Raw genomic sequence first — 18464 nt, 5'->3', positions numbered from 1 at the left:
ATAAAACTTTATAAATTCACTTATAATAAATTAAAGTTGTACTTAATTTTGAACTAATATGAATCAGAGTAATTTGCATATATGAACAATGAAACACTTAAGACTGGAGTCCTTTTTGGTTCATCTATATACACTTTGTATTAAGCTTTTATTAATTTTAGTGTGTAATATGTAATGTATTTAAGTTTGCATCGAACTAACATCCATTATCTAAGATTTTTGGTATCGGTATGAAATGTGATCTTCAAAAAAAAACTTGGTTACTAACTTTTAGGAGAATTAGTATCTCATAAAAGTGTATCTATAGAGATCTCAAATAATGCAAATCAAAGAGAATGATTTTTAGCGTATTCCATGAATGTGTTCTAAATGATAAACAAGTATTATCATATCAATTAATATACCATTGTTTTGAAGAATTCAATGGCAGAAGGATGAAAATTGGATTATCGGAATTTTTCACAAAGGCCTTTAGAATTACATATATTTTGTTTTATGTTATACCAGCGAAATACCGCTTTTAAATGGCGATTTTCCTAAATTTTGTTGCATTGTGGATTCATTATGCTTAGTGTTTTATTATACGACGATAGCGATGAATATCACGTGTATATGTATATATTTTTCAATCATATATAAAGAAGTATTCTAGTACATCATGGAAGTATATATGATATAGTCTTAACATCAACTTCTTTTCATATAAATTGCATCAAGTTCCGCGTTGAATTCGTCATGGAAAGAAGTGATGCTGGTATTGACAATACATTTTTCATGATCTATATATACAAACCTCACTGGAAAATCAATTCATTCCTAAATTAGAGCTATGAATAGATTTTAGAATTGATACAGGCAGTAAGTTCCACCATGCCCAAATTAGGATCAGCAGCTTTGAGCTTTTGTCGCGATCTCTAGCCGTTTGATACGATCGTTCGCTGTGTCAAGAGGTTTTTGGAAAGCAACTTTGTCGCTTGTGTCTTCCTTTGCTGGCCCATTCACGTAGTAAAATATATCGCAGATGAGCAACAACACTCAGTGGTTTTTCCGGCAATTCCATAATCGCCTATAATCGAGATCGCTTTGTATCCATTGATATATTTCATTAATTTAAAATAAATGATGACTCATTTACGTCAACAGGCAGCAGGCCTATTATCAGCTTTCTCTTTGTAACGTTTAAGTTTGACGAATTTAAAGACCTTCTTACCTCCAATCGTTACTTTGTTCCCATTTTGAATCAGTTGAGGGTAGTTCTTTTTAATTCGACCATTGCTCAAGTACGTGCCTCCTGTACTTTTGTTCGTGATGGTCCATTAATCTTAAGTTGTCGAAATCGAACTTGCGATGGAATTGCACTATATCGGCCATTACATGGTTGTTGCTCAGATCTCTCTTTTGATATTAAACGTCGAATCCTCTCTCGACTTTCACATGAAATCCCGGTGAATATTGATGATAATTGAAACCTAAGGAAATACTTTTGGAATTTTTAAATTAAAAAGTTGTAATGCTTGATTAGCAAGGGATGGTCTGGTCGAGTCTTATCAACAATTAATTCCCAACAATTCTCTACAAATATTGCTTTACCGATTTTCTAATTTTTAAAATTGGTTCAGTTTTTTTTGTTCATGAAAAATTTCATGTTGAATTCATCACGCGAATAATTCATTGCGATTAGTCTTATTGAGTTTTATCAAATAACAAAATTTTTTATTTATATTTTTTAGTGCAACGTTTTATAAAAATTGATGAGAAATTTACTTTCGCATAAAAACATATATACGTATTACAATTATCATGTCAGCGAATTAGCGAATTTGACTTTCTAATATTAATACGTCAGCAAGGGAATGTTAAATATAACTATACATAAATAAATAAATAATTAAATTATATATATATATATATATATATATATATATATACATATACATATATATACATATATATAGTTTATATATGTATTTACATAGGTATATATTTATGTATGTACATATAGTTGTATGTATATATCTTGAGCACATGTTAATGCATACATATATATATATATATATATATATATATATATATATTTATTTATTTATTTATATATATATATATATATATATATATATTATACAGTAGTTCAAATAGTAGAAACTTAATAAAATATGTGCTAATGTAATATTGATTTCCTAGCGATTTACTAGCGAAAACTGAATACATTTATTATAATGAATAATTATTTACTATATATATATATATATATATATATATATATATATATATATACATATATATATATATATATGTGTTGGTATTTATATATAATATTATATAAGATAATATAGCATAAAATAATATAATAAATGTTTTAGTATAAATATAGTTGTGTAAATATGTTTCGTATATATTTTAAAAAGTATCTAAATGTATAACTGCGTGAAACTCAAATTTCTGTGTATAATATAATCGTTTAACTTCACAATATCTCATATTGAATAGATAGTATGCAGATTCAATCAAGCAAACTCATTAATGTTCGAAGTACTGAAATTATTATGTTATATTTATAATGCATATTTGATCTAATATTCATCTATTAAATCGAAATTATGTATTTCAATGATAATTTACAGTTTTTTTCCATCACACACATAAACATTACTTTAAAATAAATTTTTATTTAATTAATATGAGTAAAAAACAATCTATAAAGTTTATGTTTTATGTTAAGTGATTAGTGATGTTAAGCTGTAATAAACATTCGACAAGATCTATCAAATTTGCTTCGATTTAGATGATTAACAATTAATATAATTTATTAGTTACTCTTAGATGTTCGATAACTTAAAATAAGATATATATATATATATATATATATATATATATATATATATATATATATATAAATATAATACAATACATAGAATACATCAAGACCAAATGGTTGAGATCGGTACTCATAATAATTTTAAAAACTGATATCAGTTTAATACTACATATATATATATATATATATATATATATATATATATAACTAATATATATATATATATATATATATATATATATATATATATATATATAGTAACATCCACTGATTTAATAGAAAAAACAAAAATTAGATGAAACTTTAACCTTTGTTCCGAGTCTCAATTCGATCCTTCTCTAGTGGAAAGTATAATAAATTAAATAAGAATTTGTTTTTATTTGAATAGATAAATTACTAAAAGTTTGAAATAAAATTGTAAATTCACAACTAAACATCATAACAAAATAAATCTGAAATATATGTAATACGTAGATACAGCAAATTATAGTAACTCACTATTCTAATAGCTTAAAAATAAAAAAAACACTGACGAAGAGTAAGATAAATATCGCTTATGACCACATATTTGTAAATAAAATATAAAGATAACAATTGTAAATAAGTATGGAAAATATATGGCCATGATGAACATAACCGTTGAATTAAAACTCTATACATTACATTCATTGTATATACCTTATATTTACTAATTTCCCATATCTTTCGTTTATGCACCATTTCAGACGCTGATCCTTCTCTCTTCCGGTGGACGTCGCCGTGCGTTATTGTCGCAGTCCTTTTATCGCATTTTTTTATTCTTGGCAACTAAATCAATTTCAATACGGTTTTGTTCAACGTTGGTGACCATGGTCCTCTTATATTTCATATTTATTTATAAATTTTAACTTTGTTTTTTTTTTGTTATTAAATATAACCAATATTTATTTTTGATTTTGTCTGTGTATTTTTATTTTTAAGCTATTTGTGCGGTAAGTTACTTTAATTCGTTATATATATATAGTCCGGCATTTTTTTTTTTTTTTAAAAAATTTCGAATTTTTCAAAACGCTCGAGTAAGTTACTTAAATTTACATTTTAATAATTAAATGGATATCTGAAGCTGTTACTATATATAACGTTTCAATTCACGTGGCGAACAAGTTTGGTTATAATAAATTTCGCAGAATAGCAAAACCAAAGATACATCCGCATTATAGATGTTTTATAGATGATTTTCATAATTTTAACTTGATTATATTTATAGTTAAACAATCATAGTTTTGTATCATAATCTAATTTTACTTTTATATGGCATTCCTATATATATTAATTTATTTACTGTTAATAAAATTAATTGGTGAAAGGTTGGAATATTGTTAAAATGCAAGAAGAGGTATAGTTTGGTAATATCATTGTTAGCATATATGCATATATGCGTGTATATATATATATATATATATATATATATATATATATATATATATTAGAGTGGTCCTTAATTTGGACATTTTTGAATTTCCTTGCTCTCATGGGCTCAAATGGTTCCAAATTGTAAAAAACAATTCTCTGAAAGTTTTAGCTCTTAATATTAACTTTTAGAGAGTGCGCAATTCAATCAAACTTTGTATGGAAATAGCATGAAAAAAAATAAAACTCGTATGAAAATTTAAAAAAAAAAATAGGCAAAACTTAGCGACAAATGAAATAAAAGTGAAAATTCGTGTCATTTTTTATTGAAAATTCGACGCTCTGCAAAATTTTTTCATGCTGTTTTCATACAAAACTTTGATTGAATTGCGCTCTATCTAAAAGACAATATTAAGGGCTAAAACTTTCAGAGAATTGTTTTTTATTAATTTGGGAGCAAGGAAATTCGAAAATGTCCAAATTAAGGACCACCCTAATATATATATATATATATATATATATATATATATATATATATAATGAATCATGCTGCTATTTTATTCAAAAGCAATGCCTAAAGCTTGCCATGAGATTTGTAGTCAAAATTAGTTTAAATATATTCTGGCTTACAAATTTAGCAAGTCATGCAGTTAATTGTTATGTGTGATTTGTGATCCTATTAAAAATTGCCTTTTCGTGCAAATTAACAATAACTAATTCTGTAGAAATTGTATGTATTATATAAATGGTATATGTGGAACCACATCAGTTTTGAAAGTTTTAAATTAGGAATACATTACGTTATTGAATTAATGTTCATATATATATATATATATATATATATATATATATATATAAATTAATATTGAAAATAAATATATATATTATTAAACATTACAGTAGTGATTATTTATTATTTTTACCTACTTTTTTCCTACGTTTTTATTATTTATTTTAAACCCTTTTATAATTTTGCGTTTTGCATTGTTCAACATTGTTCTGGGAACACGCTTCAAATGTTTGGTCTTACGACGATCTTTTTTTATTTATTCGAAAATAATTCAACAAATTCTAAAACGTATGGTATAGTATCTGTTACAGTTCCGACAAAAAATGAATTGAGAAAATGGGAACATTTTCAAATAATTTAAGGGGGGCGATACATGTAACAAGAAAAAAAAATCGATTTTTTTTTTTCATAAATCGTTACAATAACATCTCAAAAATATGCCTGTAAATATTCAAAACAAAATTATCATTATTTATACAATAAAAACTCATTTAAGTGCCACGCCTCAACTCTTATCTGTTCTATGTGTCAAAACTTTAAACGCGTTTTTCTCAAAACGACATTTTTGAAACTTGCGGGCGGGATAACTCAAAAAGTTCTCAACCGATTCCAATGAAATTTTGCACACATCTACTTTACAGTAATAGCTTCTAGTTAAACCTCAAACATTCCAAAAATTTTTCAAAAATTAACCCTTTTACCAAAAAAACCATTGAAAAAAAGGTGAAAAATCGAACTTTTTTTTTCTAAGGTGTGCCAATTTACGATTTTGTGACTTTTTTAATTTTTTTTTGGTTTAACTAGAAGATATATGTTTTATGAACACGTACAAACTAATTTTTTTAATTCAGATCTTGTGTAAGTTATTGATTTCTCAGTCAATCTTTGGCAAGAAATGAAGGACTAATTGACGATGAGTTTTATTGATTAAGAAGTTTTCATTATTTCCATCATTGGGGAAATAACCCCAATGGACGGATTCGGTCTGCATCAATAATTAATTAGTTAACTAATTATGGAGAATAGCGCAATCGAAGACTCAAATTCTTCACACGCGATTAAATGCTGCCGGTGAATGGCACAAATACACCATTGGCATGTTATCTGGTAGTAATGTTTGATGGTCGTCTGAACTTTATCCAGCAGGTGGAACACGTTATGGCTAAAGTGTCAGCAGTTAGAGCTAGTCTTGCTAAACGATGGAGGTCGAAATTAGAGCAGAATTATATTATTGTCTTCAGTGATTACTACGTTGCTAGCATATGGTTATCCATATGGGCCGATACTCTCGAAGCTTAATTATCATGGAGAATCGCTGAACCAATATACCGTCGAGAGTTCTTTGCGACTTTCGTATCAGAAATCATATCAGAAGAAGCAGTTTGCGTCATTACGGAAACTCTGACTCAAAGTTTTAGCAGTGAAAAAACTTGTTAAGAAAAGATTTATTAAGGTTTTATGTACGTATATGCAGGGCCGCATTTAGAAATTTGATGCTCTGGGACACTAACGAAAATGCCGCCCCATCCCTGAAATTTTACTTAAATAGTTGTTATATCTCTATTTATACTATTTGACTTGCAGAAAATTTATTACGCATTAAATACTAACTATAGTGTTGTATGGCATTGTGCTTAAATGCAAATTGCGGGAACTTTCTGTACCAAAAATTTAAATTTTTTCGAAACTTACAAAAACAATTTTTGAAAAAACTTGAAAATTTTGATTTTTTTATATTTTAATTTTTTTCTAAAGTAACCGCAGTAGAAATATCGAAGCATGTAAGCGCCACGTTCCAGACTAACATTTAACCCATAGAAATATAACAATAATTGTACTTAATAATAAAATTCTTATAAAATATCTGGTAACTTCCAGCATCAGTTTGCCTTAAGGCACGACTAGATAAGCTTTGGAAGTGCACAAATTCGATAGCTATAAGGAGTGCTCAAGATAGGAAGAATATATTATATTTTTCTTAAACTTTCAGCTCGTTTACGAATCTCTTATTACCCAAGTTGCCAAATTTGGTAATAACTTATCAACCAATTTGATAGTTTAGTCATGGTTATTCTGGTTCATAGATAAATATGCATGGTTATGCCATAAGTAAACATAAAGTAAATAATGGGTTATGCTATCAAATATCGCTCGGCAACCCCGCGCTCCTAATGGATTCAAATTAATGACTCAAAATTTGAAATGAAAACTAATGAATTTTAAAAATCGCTTATTTGAAACTAAATTTTGCATTACAATCGTACTATGTTTTGTTAATTATATTTCTTGAAATGAAAAATGTTATTAAGAATTTTATTCTCACCCCGACTGCCTCTACTGTAAATCTACCACTGTGTATATGTAAACATATATATAACTTTTTTTGTTCAAGATTTTTCAACCCTTTTGAACGGTGCCGTCTTGAACTCCTATTATTGAACTCTTTAGTTATTGCTCTCTGTTACTATTTTTTTGTCATCGCAATTACTTGTTTCCATTTCATTTTCATCCTCATTTCAATCACTTTTACATATTTTCAATTACAATTTTATTTTCGTATTTTAATTTTTGTGTTTTTGTGTTTATTTTCAATATTTTAGTTTGTTAACACCTTTTGCGTGTTTTCGTTTTTAAATTATATTTATTGTTAGTTACTGCATTTTTTTTTTATTCATTACGTAATTTTTTTATATTTAATTATATAATATATAAATAATTTTTATAATGATTTTATAAATAAAATGATAATTAAGTCTTATTTTATTTCTTTTAGTCGCTGCGTCGAAGAAGGTGCAACTTGAGACTAGAAACTGCAGAATAAAGAAATGATTATCCAAAATAATTGTGTTTTATTTTGTGATATATATAGTTTAAGCCTACTAGAAAAACAACTAGAAAGCGCGCTAAACGTACTTTTCAAAGTGATATATCTTTAAAACGGTAGCTCTCAGAAAAAAAGTATTAATACATTTTTTGTAAACAATATTATGCTCTACAATTTTGTCTTAGGTAATTTTACGATAAAACTGACCATGCAGCCGAAAATCGCAAAAAAATCATTTTTTTTACCTTTGACTTTGTACCAATTTTTTAGCTTGCACCGAAACGATGAGGACTTTTTGATATTTATTTTATAATTGTATTTTGAGCAATTTTACAAAGTTACAGCCCATTATGAATTATTGTAACCTTCACCCTTTCTTAAAATTGACCGGGCTATTAAGAAATGAATGAAATATTGTTATAAAATTTGAATTTCAATTTTCTACTTTTAAATGCGATACAAAAAAGGCACTTCGTACGATAATTAATTATATAAACGAAATAAGCATTTACAAAAATTTTTATTCTATAAAAGTTAATAATACAAATCACAGTCAAATACATTCACATGCAATTGACTGTTTATAAGTTTGTTTATAAAAAACAATTGTACTTTCAAATATAATACATGTTTGAGTCATGATATTTTTTGAGTGCTAGTAATTTAAAATTGGCGGTATGTAATATCAAAAAGCTTGTCACTTCGACGCCATTTAATTTTGCGATCACGTGACTATGATGCTTTGCTTCAATTGGTTGAATTTAGCGTTCTTGCGCTACCCGAAGACGCAATAAGAATGAACACAAACTAAAACCAAATGAAGTCAAAATGCCGTCGGAATCAAAACCTTTGTTGACAGCTCAGACAGAAAAACCTAATCATTACTCGTAAGTAATAAGTAGGTCTTTCATAGTGTGTCCAAAGTGAAAATGAATCTGTGATTTAGTGATCTGTGAGATTTTTATTTAAAGCTTGTTTCGCATTTTGCAGATATTTGAAAGAATTCCGCGTCGAACAGTGTCCGTCATTTTTACAACACAAATGCACTCAGCATCGGCCTTTTACATGTTTTCATTGGCATTTTATGAATCAAAGACGTAGGCGACCTGTTAGGAAGAGAGATGGTTCTTTTAACTATAGCGCAGACAATTATTGTACAAAATACGATGAAACTACAGGTGTTTGCCCCGATGGAGACGAGTAAGCATTTTGACTTGTGTTATGCTTTATGTTAAGATAAATGTTGAATTTCGCTATATAATAGGTATACTGTTGGCCATGTACATATATTGTTTTTTAAATCCAATTGCAAGTAATATGAGCGTTGTTTTATGTAACAATTGTCCCATTTGTCATTGTTTGATTTTATGATGGCTTGTGTCAGACTTGACAGTGTTGACAAGCGATGCGAGCTTATGTCAAATAAAGGACGCCAAATTGTTTTGAATGTTTTATTATGTAATTATCATTATTTGTAGCACTTGCTCATTGCTATTTTATAAAATATTGTTAACACAAGCATTTTATAAAATAAAACTATTATTCAGAAATGTTATTTCAAATCTTGTATTCTTAATATAGTTGTATTTTTCATTTTTGCATATTCATAGATACTAATGTAGTTGTATATTATATATATATATATATATATATATATATATATATATATATGCAAAAATGAATTATAAATAAGTTGTTTGTATTATGTTTTCTTGATTTCATGTTACAGAATTTAGTAACTCTTATTTTTATCAACTTTTACAATAATACAATTCTTTTAAGTTGTACATTTTTGCATCGCACGGCTGGTGACACTGAAAGAAGGTATCATCTGAGATATTACAAAACGTGCATGTGTGTACATGACACTGATTCAAGAGGTTATTGTGTGAAAAATGGACCCCATTGTGCATTTGCTCATGGTAATCATGATTTAAGGCCACCTGTTTATGATATCAAAGAATTACAAGCTCTAGAAAATCCGGAAATTGACGCTAATGGAGCTACTAGCAATGGTCCAAATGTTTTAGATAAGGAAAGGAATTTAATGAACGAGGACCCAAAATGGCAAGGTATTTCAATATGCAATATATAATTTTAAATAAGGAACCAAACATATGGGAATTTTAATTTTGGCAGAAAATCTGATTTGCTCTTTTTTTTCTCAACATTTGAGATCATTCTGAATCGTTCATCTACACTTGAAAAAGTATGCAACTGTTTATGTATTTGGGTCAAAATTAGACCTATTATCAACCATATTTTTAAAATACATAAATACGTGCACAAATTTGCCCACAAAAATACTGAACCAATTTTTAAAATTTAAAAACTATTTTAAAGCTACTTTAGATATCAGCTTGGAATCCAGCTTGTTGGTTTTTGTTGAAGATCAGTCAGGTTATTTTTGTTGAAATGTTACAAATTATTGAAAAAAAAAAATTTTGTTGATTTTGATGAAAATTTCTAGCGTTATAGAGTACATAGTATTAACATACATTCTAAAATAATATAGGCCAATAAACAGTGGCTTAATTATAAAAAATCATCAAAGTAGTCGCCATAAATTTAAAGGTTTCTAAGCTATTACTGATTAAGTCAATTATTCACACACGTTATGATGTTTAATTTTTTGTGGTACAAATTTATTTATTTTATCTATAGCTTGTTTTTATTACTATCATTAACTAAAAATAATTTATGATTTTATGAAATATTATTTATTTTTCAGATACAAATTATGTATTATCCAGTTATAAAACTGAAGCATGCAAAAGACCACCTAGGTTGTGTAGACAAGGATATGCGTGTCCTCAATATCACAATAGTAAGGATAAAAGAAGGAGCCCTAGGAAATATAAATATCGGTATTCCGGAAAATTATTTAATATATTAATCATTATTATTTAATATTTTATCTTTTATATTAATTGAGCACTGAATATGTCAAATGTGTTTATTCTTGAGTGTAGTGCTCCTACTTCTTCATTTTATGAAACTTGCTCTATGTGTTCAATCATAATAACAATTGACTACTCATAAACCTTTTTCTGTACTCACATAGACTAAATATATTTATCTATTTATATTATTTTTATGTGCAATTAATAAACATTAGTATTTATTTATTTATTAATAAGTGTTACAGTATCAATGGTCATTTAAAACATTTGTGCCACAGGTCAATGATTCATTTAAAACATTTGTGCACATTATCAATTCATTTTCTTATTATTGTGAGGAAAGTTAATTGAGATAAAGTTGACAAATCTTCATTGCTAGTTCAATGATAGTAAAAAGTACTTTTTTAAGTGGATTTATTGCTTTTTTTATTTCAATTTCATCATTTAGATCAACACCATGTCCAAATGTAAAGCATGGAGAAGAATGGGGAGAACCTGGAAATTGTGATAGCGGTGATCAATGCCAATACTGTCATACTAGAACTGAACAACAATTTCATCCAGAAATTTATAATCTACTAAATGTAATGATGTTCAGCAAGCTGGATATTGTCCTAGGGGAGTTTTCTGTGCTTTTGCCCATGTTGAACGTAAGTTCAGTATTATATGAAAATCAATAATGTGTTCAATCATAATAACAATTGACTACTCATAAACCTTTTTCTGTACTCACATAGACTAAATATATTTATCTATTTATATTATTTTTATGTGCAATTAATAAACATTAGTATTTATTTATTTATTAATAAGTGTTACAGTATCAATGGTCATTTAAAACATTTGTGCCACAGGTCAATGATTCATTTAAAACATTTGTGCACATTATCAATTCATTTTCTTTATTATTGTGAGGAAAGTTAATTGAGATAAAGTTGACAAATTTCTCATTGCTAGTTCAATGATATAGTAAAAAGTACTTTATTTAAGTGGATTTATTGCTTTTTTTTATTTCAATTTCATCATTTAGATCAACACCATGTCCTAATGTAAAGCATGGAGAAGAATGGGGAGAACCTGGAAATTGTGATAGCGGTGATCAATGCCAATACTGTCATACTAGAACTGAACAACAATTTCATCCAGAAATTTATAAATCTACTAAATGTAATGATGTTCAGCAAGCTGGATATTGTCCTAGGGGAGTTTTCTGTGCTTTTGCCCATGTTGAACGTAAGTTCAGTATTATATGAAAATCAATAATAGTTTTCGAGTTTAAATGGAAATTTGAGAATAATTTTAAATATAGGATGATTTAATTAGATTATATTCAAGTTTCATATATCCTTTTATTCATATATGTAAAATGAATAAAAAAAAGTAGACTGCATATTACATTATTGAAAATCAGAAAACTCAACATTGAATTTCTTATCAAAATACTGAATAATATAATTTCCATAAAATAGATGAAAACTAATAATTTATTCTATATTATAACTCTGACAAATTGTGGGACAAATATTATTGCAATGTTTGAGAATCTGATATGTATTGGCTGATTAGACTATTACATAAGTAGTATATTATGCAGAGGGCTGTGTTGCAGAGGAGATGGCTCTGGCACGTGAATTGAATGCACCACTTGATTGCGGTACCAACTTAGCAGATATATTATCTAGTGCACTACCGCAGACTCTTTCAGCAGTGGACAAGAAAGATAAAGCTGGAAGTGACTCATCTGTGAGTACTTATAATTGCTAAATTATTGAAATCACTATTAAGATAATTTTGCATTTACTGCTAACTTTTGACAGAATGGGAGTGGAGAGGTGTCTGAATCTGCTTCAACAAGCAGTATAGGATCAAATAGTTCACATAGCAAAGCACCTGGTTCACAGTTGACGCATGGGCAAAATAAAAATATCTCTAGCATTTTGAATTATACAGCTCAAATGCAATTTGGCCTCTGTGGTCAGGAGTATAACAATGACATAGCCAAACAAATGTTGTCCTTAGACAATGACAGTATGTTGGGGACTATGGACAAAGAACAGAAGCGCTTGTGCTTGAGTTATGGCTTAGGTACTCAAGGAAAATTCATGAACAGTTCATTTACTAAATCAGTAGAAAATGTAGTTGGTGAACACCTTAGATGTATCTTATTTATTCAATTATTACTCAACAAAAAGTTGTTGATTTGTACATCAGTGTCTAACTGTTTGGCAGTGAGCATGATGGTTTCTTTTTTAAAATTTTGATTTAGATTGTTTTTTTTCTGTTGTTTAATATCTTAGTTTAATCCAGAATTCTTGAAAATTATTTTTAACACTTGAGATATTGAAAGTCTTTGTGAATTTGTCTTTGTTTTTTTCACTAACTGCGGCGGTAGTCAAAATACATGTTTCATTATGGTAACATTTTCCTCCTTCAAACCAAGATCCAGTTTTGTTCATCTTTTAAACTGTTAGTAACAATATGTTGCTCGTTAGTGACAAGTGTTACGACATCACACAAAATGACAACTTATTGTGTTCAGTTTTCTTAATGCTGTTGACACTGCAATACTAGCTTTTTTTACTTATTTATTTTTGTTTTCTCAGGAACTTTTATTAGTTTTCATTTCCAAGCTTTTGCTTTCATGCTTTCCGGTCCTGTGCTTCTGGTTTTAATTTTGTTTTTGTTCGTCAACCAACTGCTTCTTTCTGTTTTGTAGTCCCTTTTAGTCCTTTTATTTTATCTTTGATGACATTGTGCAGCAGGCATTATTTTTTCCATATGAGTTTGAACCATCTTATCTTCTTTATTAGTCTTTAGTTTGTATTTTGACATGGCTGCAATATATCGTGCACAACAGAGTAATATGGAAAATAAGTGAGATATGCTTCAATTAACAAATTTGTTCACTAATGTTTATTACTTTATTAGCATTTATTTCAATTTCAATTTGAGGTTCAAAAATCTATCAGTATGTATTTTTATTTGTGCATCATATATATATATATATATAATTTTTATTAGGCAACGCACTAGATGAACTAAATTTAGAAGATTCTTTGAATTTAATACAAATGGACAAAGAATTGAAAGATCAAGAAATTAGTGTTTCAAATTCTATATCAGCTGGATTGGCATCATCAGGGTTATTAGGAACGTCAGCACCAGTAAATATTCCAGGTTCTACAATGTCCAACTTTAGTCCAACAAATTCACCATTGCAACAGTTGCAATCTGGATTCCTTTCATCTAGATTTACACATGCAGATCATATGGACAACTTTTTAAATTCTCACACAAAGATTGGTAATAGTTACAACAACAGTCTATTTGATTTTGCTGGAGCAAACATGTCTCCAGGTAAAAATTATTTCTATACTTACTTAATATATATATATATATATATATATATATATATATATATATATATATATATATGTATATATATATATATGTTGTGTGTGTGTATGTATGTATACAATTAAGCCAGTTATATCAAGTAAAAATCAAAGAACTCAATTGCCCAAGGACCAAAGAAAATTTGTCTGCCATTCAACAAATGTCATCTAAAGTAATTACGTATTAATTAAATAATAATATATTGTAAAATCATACCATTAAAAGACCATCTGAGGCAAATTCAGAGGTATGGTGCTAGCAAACTCTTTGTTAATTGTTGATACTGATGATTTAACAACATTTAATCACTTAGTTACCGTAGCTGCCAAAATTAGTGGCATTTACATGTGTGATTAGTGTACATTAATTCGTACATACATATATTCACATATTCCTCACAATTTTTTTTATTATTATTGGATGCCTGGAAACATTTTATTGTATATTTCACCATCTAAAAAATCTTAGATATATATATATATATATATTTATATATATATATATACAGTAGAACCTCGATTATCCGGACTAATTGTTTTCGATAGGTATCCGGATAATCGAAAATCCGGATAATCCAAATTATGAAGAATAATGTTTTGTTTATCGTAAATAACAAACATACATAGATATTAATAAAAATCAATCCACTACTTGCCACAAACGATTCATCGCCGCCTAATTTTTCATTTAACTGTAATGCCTTTACAGTCTAACAAAGGTCTAGATAATCGTTGTCCTGTTGATCGTTTTTGTAAAAACCAACAATATAGAGCTTCTTCTAAGAGTTCATTTTTTGATCTCATCATTTTCCGATTTTCACTTCCCTCTTCACCATCTAACTAGTGTACGACAAAATTGAATCGGCATTCTTTTTAATATCGCTTATAGTGGATATACCGACACCATACCTATCAGCTAACTTACGGCCGGTTTCGCCTTTTTTTAATGATTTTATAATATTTATTTTATCTTTAAAGGATAACACCACCCTCTTACGCTTTTGCATGTTTAAAAATGTATATATGCACGTCAGAACACACTAGTAAAATTGCAAACGGACTACATAAAGCGATAATGCCGCGCGGAGCAGCGAAACAGCGGCGCGGGCGGAATATGCAAGTTCCGGCGATTATGTCCGGATAATCGCGAATCCGTATAACCGAGGTCCGGATAATCGAGGTTCTACTGTATATATATTAGGGTGGTCCTTAATATAGAAGTTTTTGGATTTCTTGCTCCCAGGGGCTCAAATGCTTACAAATTATTAAAAAACAAATCCCTGAGAGTTCTACCTCTTAATGTTAAACTCCAACATAGTCCACACTCCAATCAAAGTTTCTTGGTTCTTCTTCCTAAGTAAATATTTATTTTGTGATATATATATATATATATATATATATATATATATATCAATTTTTTTTATTAATGATCAAAATAAACAAATACAATCTTATTCTCAAAGTTTTGATTCACCTGTTGCTAAGTTATAAAACAAATCGAGTTTTATTCATGTTATTTTCATATAAACTTTGGTTGCAGTGCAGACTATCTTAACTGTTCTTGTGTGATGTAAAATATCATTCAACTCAACATGGTTTATGTGGTATTATAATTCAAATTGCCGTGAAAATAGCATAGTCACAATCTACTGTAAGTGTTGTGAACATGTTGGTGAAGGCATTGGCTGGCTTTTGAGGCAACGCATTACTACCTTATATTAGTCTTCTCCAAGGATCCTTCTGAGCTTTGGAAAAGTTTATTTTAGCATTTCTTTTTACTGCTTTCGAAGGTCTTATTTAGTTCCCGATATGAAAAATCATGCTAAAATCTTCTGTACCATGTTTTGGATAGGTATTAAATTTATTAGATTGTTAAATGTGTGAAACAAAGGCTCCATTTTTTAATTAACAATTAAATGCTTTTTTTCAAAAGTTGCTCATAATTTCTCTTACAAGAGTAAACACTTGATAAATTCATTCGTTACAATTATTCATATATTGGCTAAATCGTTTTTTATATTATTTTTTATCCTATATTAAATTTTATTTATTTCATACATACATTGGGACTTTTTTTTTTATAGCACGGACTGAAAATTATTTCACATAAATGACTCTTGAAAGCCATTTTTTGTTTTTGCAGAAATTTACAAGTTCATAATCTCAATATTTTTCAAGTATTGAGAGGTTTATGCAACTTTGCTGCACACAAAAAGATGCTTACAGCATGTCTAATTATATAGTTTCATGGTTAATGCACATATATGTATATGCTATGTCAATACATATGTCTCAAGATATATACTTTGTAGCATATTTATTTTTATTATAAAACATGCTATTAATCTTAAATTTAATATGTTCAACACAATTTTTTGTGTGTTAGTGAATAAATCGTTAAAAATACTATTCTGACATTAATAAATTGAAGGCGTTAACTTTATTGAAGGCGTTTATTCACAATATTTCACTTAATATCACTTTAATAAATATTATTGAAATTCAGTGTAAATTTATTTCAAACTTGGTCTCAATTGGCATTTTGAAAATACAGTTACTCTGCGTAAGTATATTAAAATATATATATATGTATATATATATATATATATATATATATATATATATATATATATAAACTTATGTTAAATGCAACTAAGTTCTATAATAATTTTATTTTTAGTTTCAGTTTCAGTTGAAATATCAAATAGGATGTTACTCTGAATTAGGTTTGATGGACATTTTGTAATAGATAGTCCTAATAAGACTAATGGTCTTCATGAAATTTGTATTAACAGAAGTTATTAGCGAGTTCTGTAAAGATACCAAAAGATTTGTTTTAAAATTATATATTGTTATTTATTATATTTATTGTATTCAATATTTTGTTGCATAGACTATGAGAATATTTCTCGATACCAAAATGGAAGAAATGTTATATGATTTTAAAATGTGAGATCATTACATTTTGAATGGCAAAAATGCATACACATATCTTAAGTTTATCAAAGTTGTTGGCTGTCGGATTCATCATGGTTGTTCTATTAAACTTTTTATAGAATAGCTTATTAACGCATTTTTTTTTTTCAGAACTTATATTTTGTATTGTAATTCTGAAAATATGGCAATATATACATTATTTCAAAACAGAAAATATTTTCACATGATGAGATATAGTTTTACAACTTTGATTACATACTGTAAACGATTTAAATCATTCAGAAACTTTTAGAAATTAATGATTATGAATTTGTACAAGTATACAACAACAACAAAATAAACAGGGTTAATTTGCTTTTTTTTCTCTTCGACTTTGTGTATATATATATATATATATATATATATATATATGTTGAAGTAGTTAATTTTGATGTTGAGAAATATGAGTAAGTTCTTCAAGGGCATACATCAAATAAAAGGCAAAGATTTAGAAGTTAATCTTTAATTTTTCCAAACGTTTCGACATAGTATTTTATGTCATCATCAGTGGATCTACAGAATGAATATTGAAAAATTAATATAATCTAAGAAAAAATGACAGAAATTGGAAAAAGAACTATAGATATAAGTAATATAATTATAACAATAACAATTATACTTAACAGATAGATAAACAAGAGAAATGAAAAGTAAAAAGAAATATATACAAACATACAGAAGCGTAATATATATATACATAAATATACACACAAAACAAACATGTATATATGATATGCATGTAAAAACACGTATACATATGCATATATACATACGAATAATACGTATATATAAACATATACATACGGACATGTACATATGTATATATACACATATATACATACATACATATACACATATACATACATACACATATATATATATACATATATATATATATATACATATATATACATATACATACATATGCAATACAGACACATACACATATATAGACAATGAAGGTAACTTACATAAATATGGTCTTACATCAGTAGCTAGCGCAAGGAACACAATTTTGCACTATCATATATACATTAACTTGTTTTTTTTATATTGTTATATTGTGTAATTGTTATTGTTATAATTATATTACTTATATCTATAGTTCTTTTTCCAATTTCTGTCATTTTTTCCTAGATTATATTAATTTTTCAATATTCATTCTGTAGATCCACTGATGATGACATAAAATACTATGTCGAAACGTTTGGAAAAATTAAAGATTAACTTCTAAATCTTTGCCTTTTATTTGATGTATGCCCTTGAAGAACTTACTCATATATATATATATATATATATATATATACATATATACACACACACACACAAACAAACAAGTGTATATGCATGCATGCATAATTCAGAATTTGAT

General features: G+C 27.5%; 1 protein-coding gene across 1 annotated transcript in view; it reads left to right on the top strand.

Annotated features, from left to right (window-relative positions):
• Positions 1-8583: 8583 nt before the first annotated feature.
• Positions 8584-18464, top strand: part of LOC113377765 (RING finger protein unkempt) — an 11204-nt gene continuing 1323 nt past the window's right edge. The window contains exons 1-8 of the mRNA XM_026618185.1: positions 8584-8705; positions 8809-9018; positions 9601-9890; positions 10550-10685; positions 11752-11954; positions 12316-12464; positions 12539-12806; positions 13743-14078. Coding sequence (XP_026473970.1) covers positions 8647-8705; positions 8809-9018; positions 9601-9890; positions 10550-10685; positions 11752-11954; positions 12316-12464; positions 12539-12806; positions 13743-14078 — 1651 coding nt within the window. The 5' untranslated portion in view covers positions 8584-8646. The remainder of the gene's footprint in view (positions 8706-8808; positions 9019-9600; positions 9891-10549; positions 10686-11751; positions 11955-12315; positions 12465-12538; positions 12807-13742; positions 14079-18464) is intronic.

This window comes from Ctenocephalides felis, unplaced genomic scaffold (genome assembly GCF_003426905.1).
Source record: "Ctenocephalides felis isolate EL2017-DRISC unplaced genomic scaffold, ASM342690v1 CF-g0.4_SCAFFOLD_01886, whole genome shotgun sequence".
In the NCBI taxonomy this organism is placed as follows: domain Eukaryota; kingdom Metazoa; phylum Arthropoda; class Insecta; order Siphonaptera; family Pulicidae; genus Ctenocephalides; species Ctenocephalides felis.
The sequence above is the reverse complement of the archived record's forward strand: the minus strand, read 5'-3'. Positions and strand labels throughout refer to the sequence as shown.